The 13,869-nt window shown below is 34.2% G+C and overlaps 1 protein-coding gene across 1 annotated transcript in view; it reads right to left on the bottom strand.

The window, feature by feature from the left end:
- Positions 1-264: 264 nt before the first annotated feature.
- LOC110466765 (NSFL1 cofactor p47-like) overlaps positions 265-13,869 on the bottom strand; it is an 18,230-nt gene continuing 4,625 nt past the window's right edge. The window contains exons 2-10 of the mRNA XM_021523511.1: positions 12,341-12,492; positions 9,629-9,721; positions 9,107-9,181; positions 7,583-7,727; positions 6,590-6,699; positions 5,283-5,420; positions 4,634-4,762; positions 3,008-3,067; positions 265-2,458 (exon numbers count right to left, since the gene is read on the bottom strand). Coding sequence (XP_021379186.1) covers positions 2,326-2,458; positions 3,008-3,067; positions 4,634-4,762; positions 5,283-5,420; positions 6,590-6,699; positions 7,583-7,727; positions 9,107-9,181; positions 9,629-9,721; positions 12,341-12,492 — 1,035 coding nt within the window. The 3' untranslated portion in view covers positions 265-2,325. The remainder of the gene's footprint in view (positions 2,459-3,007; positions 3,068-4,633; positions 4,763-5,282; positions 5,421-6,589; positions 6,700-7,582; positions 7,728-9,106; positions 9,182-9,628; positions 9,722-12,340; positions 12,493-13,869) is intronic.

The raw sequence follows: 13,869 nt of genomic DNA, 5'->3' as shown, positions 1-13,869 counted from the left end.
TCGAGTTTAGTAAGTCTAGCATGAAGTGTTTATATGAATATCAAGGTTTGTTTCAGATCCTTACGGGGCAAAACAAATTTGGACTATCAAGTTTTTAAATCCCATATGAAGTGTTTACTAGACTACAATTATTCAAATCTGTTGGTATGAAATCATCTAAAGATTTCATTTTTTCCCGAAATCTGTTACTACATCAAAGAAGATGGTATTATACATATTTCGTAAGACAATAAGCTATTTGAATCAACACAACGAAAACCTATGGTAAATTTAAGCAACACAATTTTATTTCATACAACAAATTTAACTGTTTCACCAAACATTCAGACAGGGTAACGAAAAAATGTCATTTCCAAATCACAAGTGGTCTTCCATTTAAAAAGGATAATAAATAAAAACTGTGTATCAACTTAAACGGCTCCTTCACATAGTACATAGACATAGCTAGCGTATAGCTCTAAAGTGGACTACATGATGGTTTGATGTAGGATAATAATGCAATGCACAGGCATATCAATTCGAACATCGTCGACATACCTCAGCCTTATGAAGAGTTATGGAGTGGAACAAGAACTGAAGGGCTGCTGTGCTGGTAGGCGAGACTGCATACCTGGTGATAAAACGATCACTGGTTTTCTGCATTCTCCTAGGTATTCAATCGTTAAACAACTGCACCAATTTAATAAACAGCTGTAAATAGGATCTAATGAGAGTTTCAAACACCAATCTGGCCAAGTTTTAGATATTTTGTTCATCCCAACATGCTTTGTCATTAATAGTGTGAGATTCTAATGATATCTGATAAAAGGTACAGTGTAATGTATCAATAAGTGTTCATATATTGTGCAATATAATCTGATAAAGGTGTATAACTAGATGAGAAATTCCAATGACATTAAATAAGACATTTAGAGTTCACAGAAGTGGGTGTGTCGCAAGTAGAATGACAGCTGATTACAATCAACCCCTAATGAACATGGAAGGTAGGTAACAATTGTTTTTGAAATTCAATCATTATTCGCATAGATATCAGTCGGAAACTATCAGCCAATCAGATCACAGCAGCTTAATTGAATATGTTCAAATTTGGCGTAGCTTCAAACTTCAGTCATGGACTTGAGTAGTGTATATACGAGGCAGGTTTTGTTAATTCCTTTAAAAGATATTTTCTTGAAACAATTCTGCATGCCAACAACGTCCAACAAAGACATAGGTATACATGTACACATCTCAAGTTATATATATAGTTACAAAAAGGGAGTCCATAAAGCTGTGAAAAAGGGTCTGAATAGACACTGAGCTGCAAAAGTTTCCTTTCTTTCTCATATCTATATATATATACATATTTCTTTCCTAAATGCAGAGATTTGTTCTAAAATACATCATCATTTACACGTCTGACTTCTTACACAGCTATTCTACATTTGTCATATATTCCTTGTGTTTATATGCATGTAATGAACCATCAGTGATGTTGAAAACACTGGATTACACCAACGGAGTTAAATAGATATTATCAATGGGAAGTATTTCTCTTCTCACAATACATGATACCTTTTACATACATTCACACAACTACCATGTCATTTCTTAACATTTAGATAAATTAATATAATCTATCAACTTGCTTAATCCTTTTTCATTTAATATGCATATATTAAACATCAATGCATTGAAAATTTTACAGTCCGACCATCATCAAATTCTTGGGGTACACTCAATTGCATTCCCTGCACCCCTGGAATGTGTTATGACCAAATTGAAGGTCGGCAGTTAGCAATTTGAATAGTTTCATGTAATAACCTTACCAATGGCTAGGCTGATACCTGTATTTTGAAGATTAGAGAGGAGCAACACCAGACTTCAAAGCCAGTCAATTTTACTGTTATGCTGCTGCCCAGTACTTTTAATAAATATCAAAGGATCAAACTACCAGGTAGTATCAATCATCAGGAGGTGTGTACAGAGCCTTCAATTTCGTTATGACATGTTCCAGGGGTGCAAAGAATGTAAGTGAGCATAACTCATGGACTTTCGAAGATGCAGTAAGACAAAGTTCTAATTTCGCAACTACTTTGAAAGTGCCTTCTTGTGTTTAGATGAGTTGTTAATATACTGACAGCTTCACCATATCAAGCATTTTTATAAAAATATGAATGAAAATTTAGCAAAACTGTTATTTTGGAATAGAATATTTCTTAAATTGATATCTAATTCTACGATACCAGAGAGAATGAAATATCATGTAAATCTGTCCCTGGCATTGGTTGTATATTCTAGAATGACATGAACTCACTACACTGGTATACAGACACAGATTCTTCATCACTTGAGTCTTTGTACTATCACAGCATTTAACAGTTTCCCCTGGTCCAGTGTCAGACTCTCATCACTTAATTCCTTATTTGGAAACGTTGTCATGAGAATGAAATTTGCACCTGCATACCGTGGGTTATTTCTGGGGATGGTTAAGGAATATATGCAGTTACAGAACTGAAATATCAACATTTACACATGTACTGTTATAATAGAGAGTTAGAAACAGGTTTAACTGCATACTACACCGTTGAATAAAAATACTACACCGCTAAACACTACTTAGTTACCTCCCCTTAAGTAAAATGAAAATCATTATTTTTAACAGTAATTTATACTTTTAAGATATAACTGAAAACGATAATTTTCAAGAATTTTTGTACAACTGAACCGTTAAAAAAATATTTGTCAGAAATGATTCAACAAAGGGAGGTAGTATTGTAATATATTATGCTTTAAAAACAGGACTTAAACCAATAGAGTCGTATCTTGGCATTATTATCCACTGTATTTGATAAATAAGCACTGAATAACTTGAAAATTTATTCAAATTTACATGTTAATCATCAATTTCAATATCCTATAAATATATACTCTGTCGTTTCAAAAGTTGTTCCTAGTGGACAAAACAGCAACACCAGATAGTCACAACAAAGGGATTGGTCAAGGTTTGAGAGTAAAAAAAGGATACGCTATGATATGCTGTCTTATATCACTGATCCTGTGTGTATGGTTGAATTTGGCGACCATTCTGAAAAAATAGAAAAATAACAAAATAAAAAATTGTGGATGACTTGGTTTATATATTTGCTCTTTCCCCGTTCATAATATGTTTGGTCTCTCCTTTACTACACTAATTAGTTTTTATAAGTTTAATATTGAAATGGAGCAGACCATTTATATTGAATATATTCTATAACATTATTATATCATGTATAGCAAGACAAGCAATAATTCAAAATAATGATTCAAAATAATTAAAACTTAACCAATATCTAAAGTAAATAGCATTTTCTGAAAGACATATACATACCAGTAACTGTATAATCTACAAATATCATACAGGAATGGTTCTTGTACATTTTAAACTCCACTAAAAGGCCCTTAAGATCTGTAGGCGAATTTATTATCACAAAACCAGTTTTGGTTTATAGTTTAGGTCTTTGGCTTTGGCTTTGTGTTCAGCACTAATACTTCAAGTTTATCTCAATAATATGATGATGGCACAGATGATATCCTCGTGTTATCGGTTATTACATACTCATATCGGTAGAAAACTGTTGAAATGACTGTCAAAAAAACCCATGTACAATCTCCTAATAGAAACAACAAGAATTTTGCGTAATTATATGTGTCGCCTGGGGGAAATCCATGAAATGTTAGGAAAGAGTGTAGTGCATTCAGCTATGATACACCTACAGTGTATGACCCAAGTACATAAGGAAACGGACCTAAACGCAAAATCATTACATTGATTTTTTTTAAAGTCCAGAAATTCAGGTTTTTATCCGAAAAAGTGCAGAAATCCATGAAATGTTTTTAGAGTAGTAGGCTCTACTAACCATGATACATGTATGATTGAGGTTTGGTTGGTCTAGCTCTTATACTTTGTCAGAAAGAGCCTAATATGCAAGAGCTAAACGCAAAACCTTATCGTTGAGGGTTTTTTTCAAAGTCCAGAAATTTGTGTTTTTTACGACACCCGACGTAGGCTACACAAAAACTAGCAAAATAATACAGTATTTTAAAAAGATTTAAACAAATATTTTTCAACAAATTTCACCTGCATGAAACAGCTGTCATATGTTTCCGTACATCTACTTTGATTCAGTGTTCGAAGACTACTCCAATACACTTCGCTGGGTATTTCAAGTACGATCTTTGATTGCCAAATTAATTATCGAAACATATTTTTTTAAATTGCACATTTTTTATTGATTTTTCAATATTTCAACTAAACAAATTCATATAATTAATTTATTTATTTATAATAGAAATGTTGGCGAAGCAGTGATGGCCGTTTAATCAGTCGATATCTTGACAAAATCCTCTGCTTTCACTACATTCTACCATCACACTATCTATCAACACCATCTTTGATTGGGAACCAAATACAAAACCACACCCGGGTGCGGTTTGATCAGTTTTCCACACCGGTTTTGGTTTACCTTAAACAAATGGAAAAAACAGTTTCCTAGTTTTAAACTGGTTTTCATTAAAAAACAGAAAGTTTACAAAACCAGTTTGAAACTAAAACATGTTTTGTGACAACAAATTCGCCTTATATCATGCTGCCTTCCTGTGAATGACCTCTCACCTTGACCCATCTGCTAGTCTGATCTGGAGACTTGTGGTAGGACGAGACCCATCCACAGCTACACTGCTTTGTGAGGCTGCCGCTGCCGCCGCTGATCCGGCTGCAGCTGGGGCTATATTTGGTGCAGGGCTGCAGGTGACAATACACGTACATGTTCATAAAATATATGTTATATCTGGTCAATCCCAAAAAACCATAAATAAACATTTTGTTTTGCTTGTTCTTCATTAAAATTTGCAACTTCCTGGGGATATCTCTCCATCTTCTATATTTTTTTCATATGAATCATTTCTTTCAAAATGGTCAGAGGTCTGGCACCTCCGTTTTCATCCAGACAAACGCAGGTGACGATACACATACATGTTAATAAAATATATGTAATATCTGGTCAATCCCAAAAATTATTAATCAACATTTTGTTTTGCTAGTTTTTAATCAAAATTTGCAACTTCCTGAGGAAATCTCTCTAACTTCTGTATTTTTTTCATATGAATGCTTTCTTTCAAAATGGTCAGAGGCCTGGCACCTCCGTTTTCATCCAGACAAATGCAAAGTGATCCACATGGGACACTCCTGCCTGGCCATTCTGTCTCCCTCTCCAGAGGTAGAATTTTGATAACTCCCTATGATTTGACCCACACTGACTTACCTGCCAAGTAGGTTTCCCTGTCCAGAGAAAGCTTTTGTAGCCTCCTTAGATTTCACAAAGGCTTCCTGTCGATGATCCTCCATGTTAAGGTTGACTTCCCCTCCCCTGGCAAGCTTGATCAACTCCTGTGGAACTTCTCTACCAAAACATAATAATAATATACAACATTTGTATAGCGCCCTATATAATTTGTAAAATTACTCTAAAGCGCTTTACAACATATGGATAATAGTAAAGGTTATAATTGTGAAAACAAAAAACAAAGGCTTACGATCACTTTTATACATTTATAAACAAGCAATGTGCACATAATTGAACAAATAAAAGGGGGGTATTTACATGACGTCTTTGCAAGGATTCTAAAATGCAGACGTGACAAGGTGAGTTTTGATGTCCCTCTTGAACTTGGTCAGGGTATTTGACTTTCTTATAGTAGATGGTAAGCTATTCAACAACGTAGCCTAAACCCTCCCAAAGCATCTGTTTCCGTAGGTCACAGTACAAGATTTTAGGACACACAGCCAAGATTCTGACTCCGACCGCAGTGATCGTGACGGCTGATACAGGGTAACAAGCTCCTGTAGGTACTGAGGAGCTGTTCCATTCAGTGCCTTGTATGTGTACACCAGAATTTTGTACTGCAACCTTATACTGGTAATAACAATTTCCTATTGACACTAATTTGGAAATACCGATTAAGAACATTTGAACATTTTTATACACTATTATAATCCCTAATCATAATCAAACATGGTCATGTGATAATAGAAACGTTATCTATATTGCAAAAGTAATGCAGTTTTTCCAGTTTCGACCCTGACTGCCTCAGTAAAATGTTTGACTTCTCTCAGTTAGTCTGTGATGTATTAAAAAGCCATACGTGCACAGACATTACTACTTTGGGCAATGAAGCGTGACCACTCACTCTCCCAAGAATATTGGTTTGATCCCCTGCGGTGGCAGAAAAAAAGTGTGATGTCTGATAGGGTTAGTTGTTATCCCTCCAATGGCACGGTGGTTTTCCCCCGTGGGTTTTCCTCCACCACGAAAAAACACTGTTCCCTTATATAATTAGCGGCATCCTAATAAAAGCTCTACAGAGCTTATGTTTATCAGTGACAATTTACACAATGTTAAATTCAGATTATTTATTTATTTATCTTTTAGAAACAAAAGACATCTGATTGATTTGACATTGTAGTATAATCATGCAAACTCAACTGTAGCATGATTTTAGAGGCAGCAATTCCCACCAGCCTCAATTTAACATTTATACCCCATGCATTGTATATAAGCTGATATGTTACCCTTTGGCCACAGAGTCCAGGAATTCTTTATTAGCAGGACTCTGGAAGTCTCTCAATTCTCCATTGTCCACACTGAAGCCATCCTTCCATAATTTAAGCACCATGTCAACCTAGAAACAATTATACAGATAAGCTCCAATAAAAACTGAGATTAATAAATGTTCTGTACTTGTATAACTGATGTACACATTATATGCAATGTGATCGTTACCAATACACACAATTTATACACTTGTCTATGAATTGAATGTAAAGTTAATGACCTGTTTAACCTGTCTAGGAGTTGAATGTTAAGTTAATGACCTGTTAAACCTGTCTAGAAGTTGAATGTAAAGTTAATGACCTGTTTAACCTGTCTAGGAGTTGAATGTAAAGTGAATGGCCTGTTTATCCTTTTCACTCCTATGTAACTTTAGTAGACTCTACCATACATTAATCTAGATGAGTCCATTATGGTCTACAGTGGTGAAAGGGTAAACCTGTCTAGGATTTGAATGTAAGGTTAGTGACCTGTTTAACCTGTCTAAGAGCTGAATATCAAGTTAATGGTCTGTTTAGCTTATCTAGGAGTTGAATGCAAAGTTAATGACCTGTTTAACCTGTCTAGGAGTTGAATGTAAAGTTAAAGGCCTGTTTAACCTGTCTAGGGGTTCTTTTAAGTTATGGCTAGATAACAGTACTCCATAATAATACTCTTGTACCTTTTACTAGGTGATTCCATGTCATATGGTGGTTTGAGAACAAACAAACAAAAATGTCACAAAAATATCTACATTTTTAAGTTGACATGCTCAAAGATACATGAAAACAATCAAATACCTGTTTATGTAATTGCTACAAATGACCTCAGTACCTGGATAATATAGGTAACATCCCTGTCTCAAAATAAAGTCACCGGTAGGTTTTGTTACAACATATCAGACCTCGAATTAGTTAAATAGGTATTGACGACTAACTGGTAATAGATTATTTTGATATCAGCCATTTCATCACCTGTCTGGGACCTGATTGTAGAGGTGCTCCCTGTACAATGTCGGCTGGTCCATCCTCTGTCTCACCAAGTCTGTAACCGGAACCTTTGAATGCCATACTTTTCAGTGGCTTCTTCTCTGATCTGTCCACCTCTTCTGCTCCATGTCTATCAAATAAAACAACATTCATGATAACATCATACATGACTCATTTTTTATATGGGGGCTGCAATAGTCGCCTATATTATAACCATGGATAACAAAATGTGAACCGCTTTGAGATGACCTACAACCTAGGTTGTGATAAAGCGGTATAAGAACCTTGAAAATTATTATTATTATAAATATCAACCGCAAGTCCTTAGATTAGAACCCCATAATAATATTATAATTTGGTCCGCAAGTCCTTAGATTAGAACCCCATAATAATATTATAATTTGGTCCGCAAGTCCTTAGATTAGAACCCCATAATAATATTATAATTTGGTCCGCAAGTCCTTAGATTAGAACCCCATAATAATATTATAATTTGGTCCGCAAGTCCTTAGATTAGAACCCCATAATAATATTATAATTTGGTCCAAGTTGTTGTTACTATAGTAGTTATTTAAGTGATATGACAACTTGACACAAGTTAGCCATTTGAAATATCATCAATAACAAGTAGAACCTTCACCAGCACACTCACACACACATAGAGGTACAACAGGGGACCACAACCTATATGTTCTGGACTAGTATTGCTCCCTCTCTCCTGATTGTGTTGAATGTATAGTCATCCCTTGAATGTAATAATAATAATTGGAGGTTCTTATATACTGCTTTATCACAACCTGGTTTGTAGATAATCTCAAAGCGAATCACTAATTATTATCCGTGGTTATAGGGCCAGTGAATAACTTTCTCAACTCCATGTGGAGCATACAGCCGGTGCTGCCATTTTGGCGCTCACAGCTAGCATTCAACAATTCTAGCACTGACCAACCACGTACTCATTTTCAGCTGAGTAGACTGGAATAAGTGGAGTTAAGTATCTTGCTCAAAGATACAACACAGTGCAGTGGCGTGACTCGAACCCGCATCCCATCGGTCACGAGCCCGGTGTCCTACCACTAGACTACCGTGCCTCCTTACGTAATGTAACTGATTTTGAGTAACTACCTTGTGATTAGAAAGATTGCTTTATAAATGCTGCATAATGATACAGATGATACAGATAATACATAGATGACATTCTAGATTTCTTGATGATTAGTTATATGTCATTATGTGTGGTGAATATTTTGATAACATTCACAAGTGTGCATCATATGAACTTAGGGAGCCTCATTGAAAAACATAAAGCAATAAACTTTTTCATAGTAAATTGGCTACATGCTTAACATATAATAAACATGGTTTGTCTAAATACCATTCCAAATTTATTTGATGCACACATTAGCTAGGTAAAAAGTTATTAAAAGTTCCTTCTCAAAGAAAATTCCCACCATTTAGACGTAAACTAACTTCACCTGATAAGGTTTTGTTATTTGCACCAACACTTACTCTCTGGCTGATTTAAACAGATTGTCCACCACTTTTTTCCCTTCACGTTTCTTTGGACCAATGATCTGTTGACCACTGGAAGTACAAACGATCATAAATTAATTAACTGCATATGAACACAGAAGTAATGCAGTGCAGCTATATCCACAGAATCAATAAAAATGGACCTATTATTACACTAATTGAATAATCAAAGATTTACATCAATTAAATCCACAAAATATCATAAATTTCAATTATCCCTGTCACCAAATCATCAAAAATATGAATAAATGTAATCAAATCTACAACTGCTAAACTTACATTGCAACAAACGACAAAAATTTACATTGATCAAATCAGATTATATCCATATATGAATACATATATTTAGCCTGTACAATATCTGAGACATGCACTTCCTAGTAATAATCACACATACAGGAGGATATAACACCAAAACACAGTCATACCAGAACAAAACTAGAACATTACCTCCACTACACAGATTTTAGAAGAAACTAATTAACAACAATATATTACCTGGTTTCAGATCCCCCGGCATAGAAGGCCTGCCCTTCATCATCTGATGACGAGGAATTCTCCCGGTCCTGGTAACTTCCTAGTGTGGCAAACCTTTATGCAGAACTCATTGCTTTTAAACAAATTTTACTACCATACATACTGTGTGCATGTCTAAAATAATATTATTTGATTTTATTACACTACAGCTGATGTTGATCCTTCCTTTAATTTAATAGGATATTAGTGAATGCATGCATTTCTGCCTATATAATATATATCCACATCATTAAGATCAATATAATTTGAAATACATTGTGGTATACATAAAATAAGTCTATATATAAGACACTGTATGATTGTACATCAACTCAAGATCTTAGTCACTTAACGACACCAGCTATTATATATAAATAGGCATCATTTATCACTATCGATCACAGCCTCTACATTCTAATATGAATTCCAGTTCTTTGTTCTGTCTCAAAGACTACTCAACAGGAAGCTTAAGGATCCCCGTCCCAACCAGAGCAAAACACTGAAGATTTCCACTGTCGTTTTTTAGTGTTAGAGTCAACTGCCCCTGATTACCAGTTCGACAATTTTGTTATCTTCCCTTGAATAGATTTCGTTTGAATAACGTTTCGACTACAGAGTTGTGTCCCTTGTGTTGAAAATCTCCAATCGCAAAAGTGTTGACAAAAAAAGCTGTCCTAACGATGTAAACAACGCCGTGGCAGTGATGGCCGACATGCAAGCAGCCCGACGTAAAATCGGCCGTTTTACATTGTAAACTAAATGCATTAACGAGTGTGGAAAAAGCTGTCGTGGCAGTCATCTCATGGCCGACACAAAAACGGTCGTTTTAAATGTAAACTAAACGCATTAACTGACAATAATAACAACAACAATGTCCAATATCAACTGCTAGACCACGACTATGCGACAAAACAGTGACACTCATTCACATATGAAGAGACGCTGGCTACTGAGGCCCCTACTAATACAATTTTACTGATGAGCTGACACCGACGTCCGATGAGGATCCCTCCAGTACTTGTGATCACGAATATGTTCATAACTTTTTAACCTGGTCGCAGGGTAGAACTTGCGATGTTATCTGAATACCTGGACCAGAATGGTTGTTAGGAATGCTGTACTAGGCTACGGTTGTGCAATACCCAACAGGAAAGACATTTTGGCCTTGGAAGTATTTTTTACATCACAATAGTCAGGATTATATTCTATATTTATTATTACATATATATACCCAATAGGCCTTTATTTCAAGTTCTTTTTTATATTACATACAACAGTGTTATTTTTACAATGTGATATTTTTATACCATAATATTGTTTGTTGTTATTTGTACATACTGTAAAAGTTTATTATTGTTGTATAGTGTGATATTCGTTAAACCACAATATATATAGTATGTTGTTATCTGTATATAATGACAAAGTTTATTATTGCTATATAGTGTGATATTTTTTATATCAAAATATGGTATGTTGTTTTCTGTACATAATGTGAAAGTTTATTATTGTTTTGTTCAGAATGTAAAAGTTTATTATTGTTGTTTATAGTGTGATTTTTTATATCACAACATACTATATTATTTGCCTATTATGTAGAAATATATTATTGTTGTGTAAAGTATGTGAAACTTTGTTATTGTTGTTCAGAGTAAAGTACATTGTTTGTTATAATGTTATTCATACACAATGTACAATTTTGTTTTATATTGCATGGTTATTACATTTGAAGTAATTTTAATGGGTTGGTAATGCAGCTAATGCCTACTGTATTATATTCGTATATAAAAAGTGCTATATTGTATGTTGTAAATTGTATATATGACTTTTTGGGATTTAGAATTATTATTGGTACAAATGTAAGAGTTGTCTCTCTTTTTTGTTTATTTTTTTTATTGTATCTTTCTAGTTTTTTTGTATGATAAGTAAGTCCGCAAGATATTTATTTTTTGTCACCTATATTTTCTTCTCGTTGTCCTTAACATGTTGCATTGGCACTCGGAAATTTATTGATTCATGTAACGGGCATTTTGTTTGTTTTAGTATTATTGTTGGAAAATTGTTTTTTGTGTTTTGTTCATCAATATTTTCATTGTTATTATTTTTTATGTGTTTTCTTTCTAATAAACCATTGTTGCCTCAAAAAAATGTTTCATTTTGTTCCAGTGAAAAAAATAATCGAAATTTCATAATATCCCAAAAGATCAGAATTGATTTGGTTATGCAATAGTGATTCGCCGAGGGTGACAATGGGGTTTTTGAGGGTTGACAATATTCACTGTCACCTGCTAATGAATGTCATATCTATTTTGTTACACCAAAAGTCTTTGTAGCTCAGAAACGACAGCAAACCTCGATAATGACATCTTGTTTGTTGATAGTCTGCTGTTTACAATCGCTATCGCACCGGCGCTTGATAAAATTGGCTGTTGCCGTCAAACGTTCTTGTGACCATCACGGTGGGAAAACGAAGTGGTGATCGCATATTTTTCGTGCATGTGATATTTTTCACTGTCTCATGGCAATATCACCTGCGCCCCTTAAAACCAATGTATTTTCGGAGGGTGACAGATTTTTGTTTAATTTTCTCCCAACCAATCAAATAGCTAGAAATTCACTTGAGGTGTAACAATATCTTTTATTTCTGAGACGTTATTGTACACTTTTATTACTTCACCGAAGATATTTCTTGTTTACCTCGAAGGTCGTGTGCTTGCGGGTGGAAATGACGCTGCTGATGAATTTGTGGGTTGTGTAGGCTTTGGAGGCAGCGGTGCAGGTTCTGCTACAGGTGCTTCATAGAGATCTTCATCCCCATCATCATTGTCAAAAAAACTGGCTACAGCAACCTGTGAAGAAAGTTATATACTTTACATTATCTCCATTATCCAAAATTTATATTTCATCTATTGACATATTGATATGCAGAAATGACCTAAAGAAAGATGTCTGCTACTCTCTTAAACATTTGCAGACAGGTACTATGTCAACAATAATGACTTGATTTGAACTGAAACTTTCTAAATGTTTTATTGATGGTCATGTATTGTTCAAGACAGAAATTGTGATTACCAACCAAGCCACTTATACAATTTTTAATCAATTTAAGAAGATTTTGATACTTGTTCATGGTGAAGTATGATGGTAGCTATGCCAAAGCTAAGGGGAGATAATCCAAATTGATTACTCTGACTTAGCTGAAAAGAAGTAAAATATGGTGATTTTATCATTCTTTCCAGTATTAAATCCAGAATATTATGGTTGTGTTTATATCTTCAATACCCCTTGATCGTATTCCAGCGAAATCATCAATGATATGGCATTTAGGTAAGATGTGAGACTGTCTAATGTTAAGTAATTATCCCTTAACATATATTCATATGACAATTGGACACAATCATTCTATATATAAAAATGATGATTTATCACAAGGTATATAAAGGTTAAAAAAAGAATTGACAATAACAATTAATAATTAACAGTAAATGGTGAAGTATCAAATGGATAGATATTACCAGTGGAATCCCTCATGGCAGTGTCTTTGGTAATACAGTATACATCAATGACTTACAAGAAAAGCACCAACATTCCTATTTGGGTGCTTCTCAGCTATTAGGAAATTTTCCCTCAAATTTTAAATATTGGTAAAATGATTTAATTTTAACTTATAACACTTCTATATATATCTAAAATTCTTCAATTATTAGTGAAAAGATAACTGGGGGCATATTTTGTTGTTTTTTGGTGTTTTTAACAAGGTACACCAATAGTGACGCCGATTACCTTGACATTACAAATATCAAATCAGAAGTGGTATTTTCCATTAAGGCTGCTTGAAAGATGGATTTGGAAATTCATCTACATTGATTCTATACCTTAAATTACCATTCCTTAAGAAAAAGTGTTCTTTTATGTTTCTTAAGTACAGTTAGAAAAAGTGACGCCAATTACTTGTATACCAGATTACATATGTATTGTATTCCATTGCTGAACAGTCTGCCTTCTCAGGAAAAATGTGTGGTGATCAACTCATTAAGATTTCTCAATAATATGGGATGTTAAATTTCAGAGAAAAGTGGAAGATAAATTGTTTATAGATACTTTTAGTTATGGAGATTATTGTTGACATTTTGACAACCCCAAGAAAGTGACGCCCATTATGTTGACAATGGTACTCCAACCTGATGTCCTTATTAATGGATTGTAATGAATAATTAAATATACTA

The sequence above is a fragment of the Mizuhopecten yessoensis genome, unplaced genomic scaffold (genome assembly GCF_002113885.1).
Source record: "Mizuhopecten yessoensis strain PY_sf001 unplaced genomic scaffold, ASM211388v2 scaffold1689, whole genome shotgun sequence".
NCBI classification, from domain to species: domain Eukaryota; kingdom Metazoa; phylum Mollusca; class Bivalvia; order Pectinida; family Pectinidae; genus Mizuhopecten; species Mizuhopecten yessoensis.
Note: the sequence above shows the minus strand (reverse complement) of the source record. Positions and strands in the feature narration are given on the sequence as shown.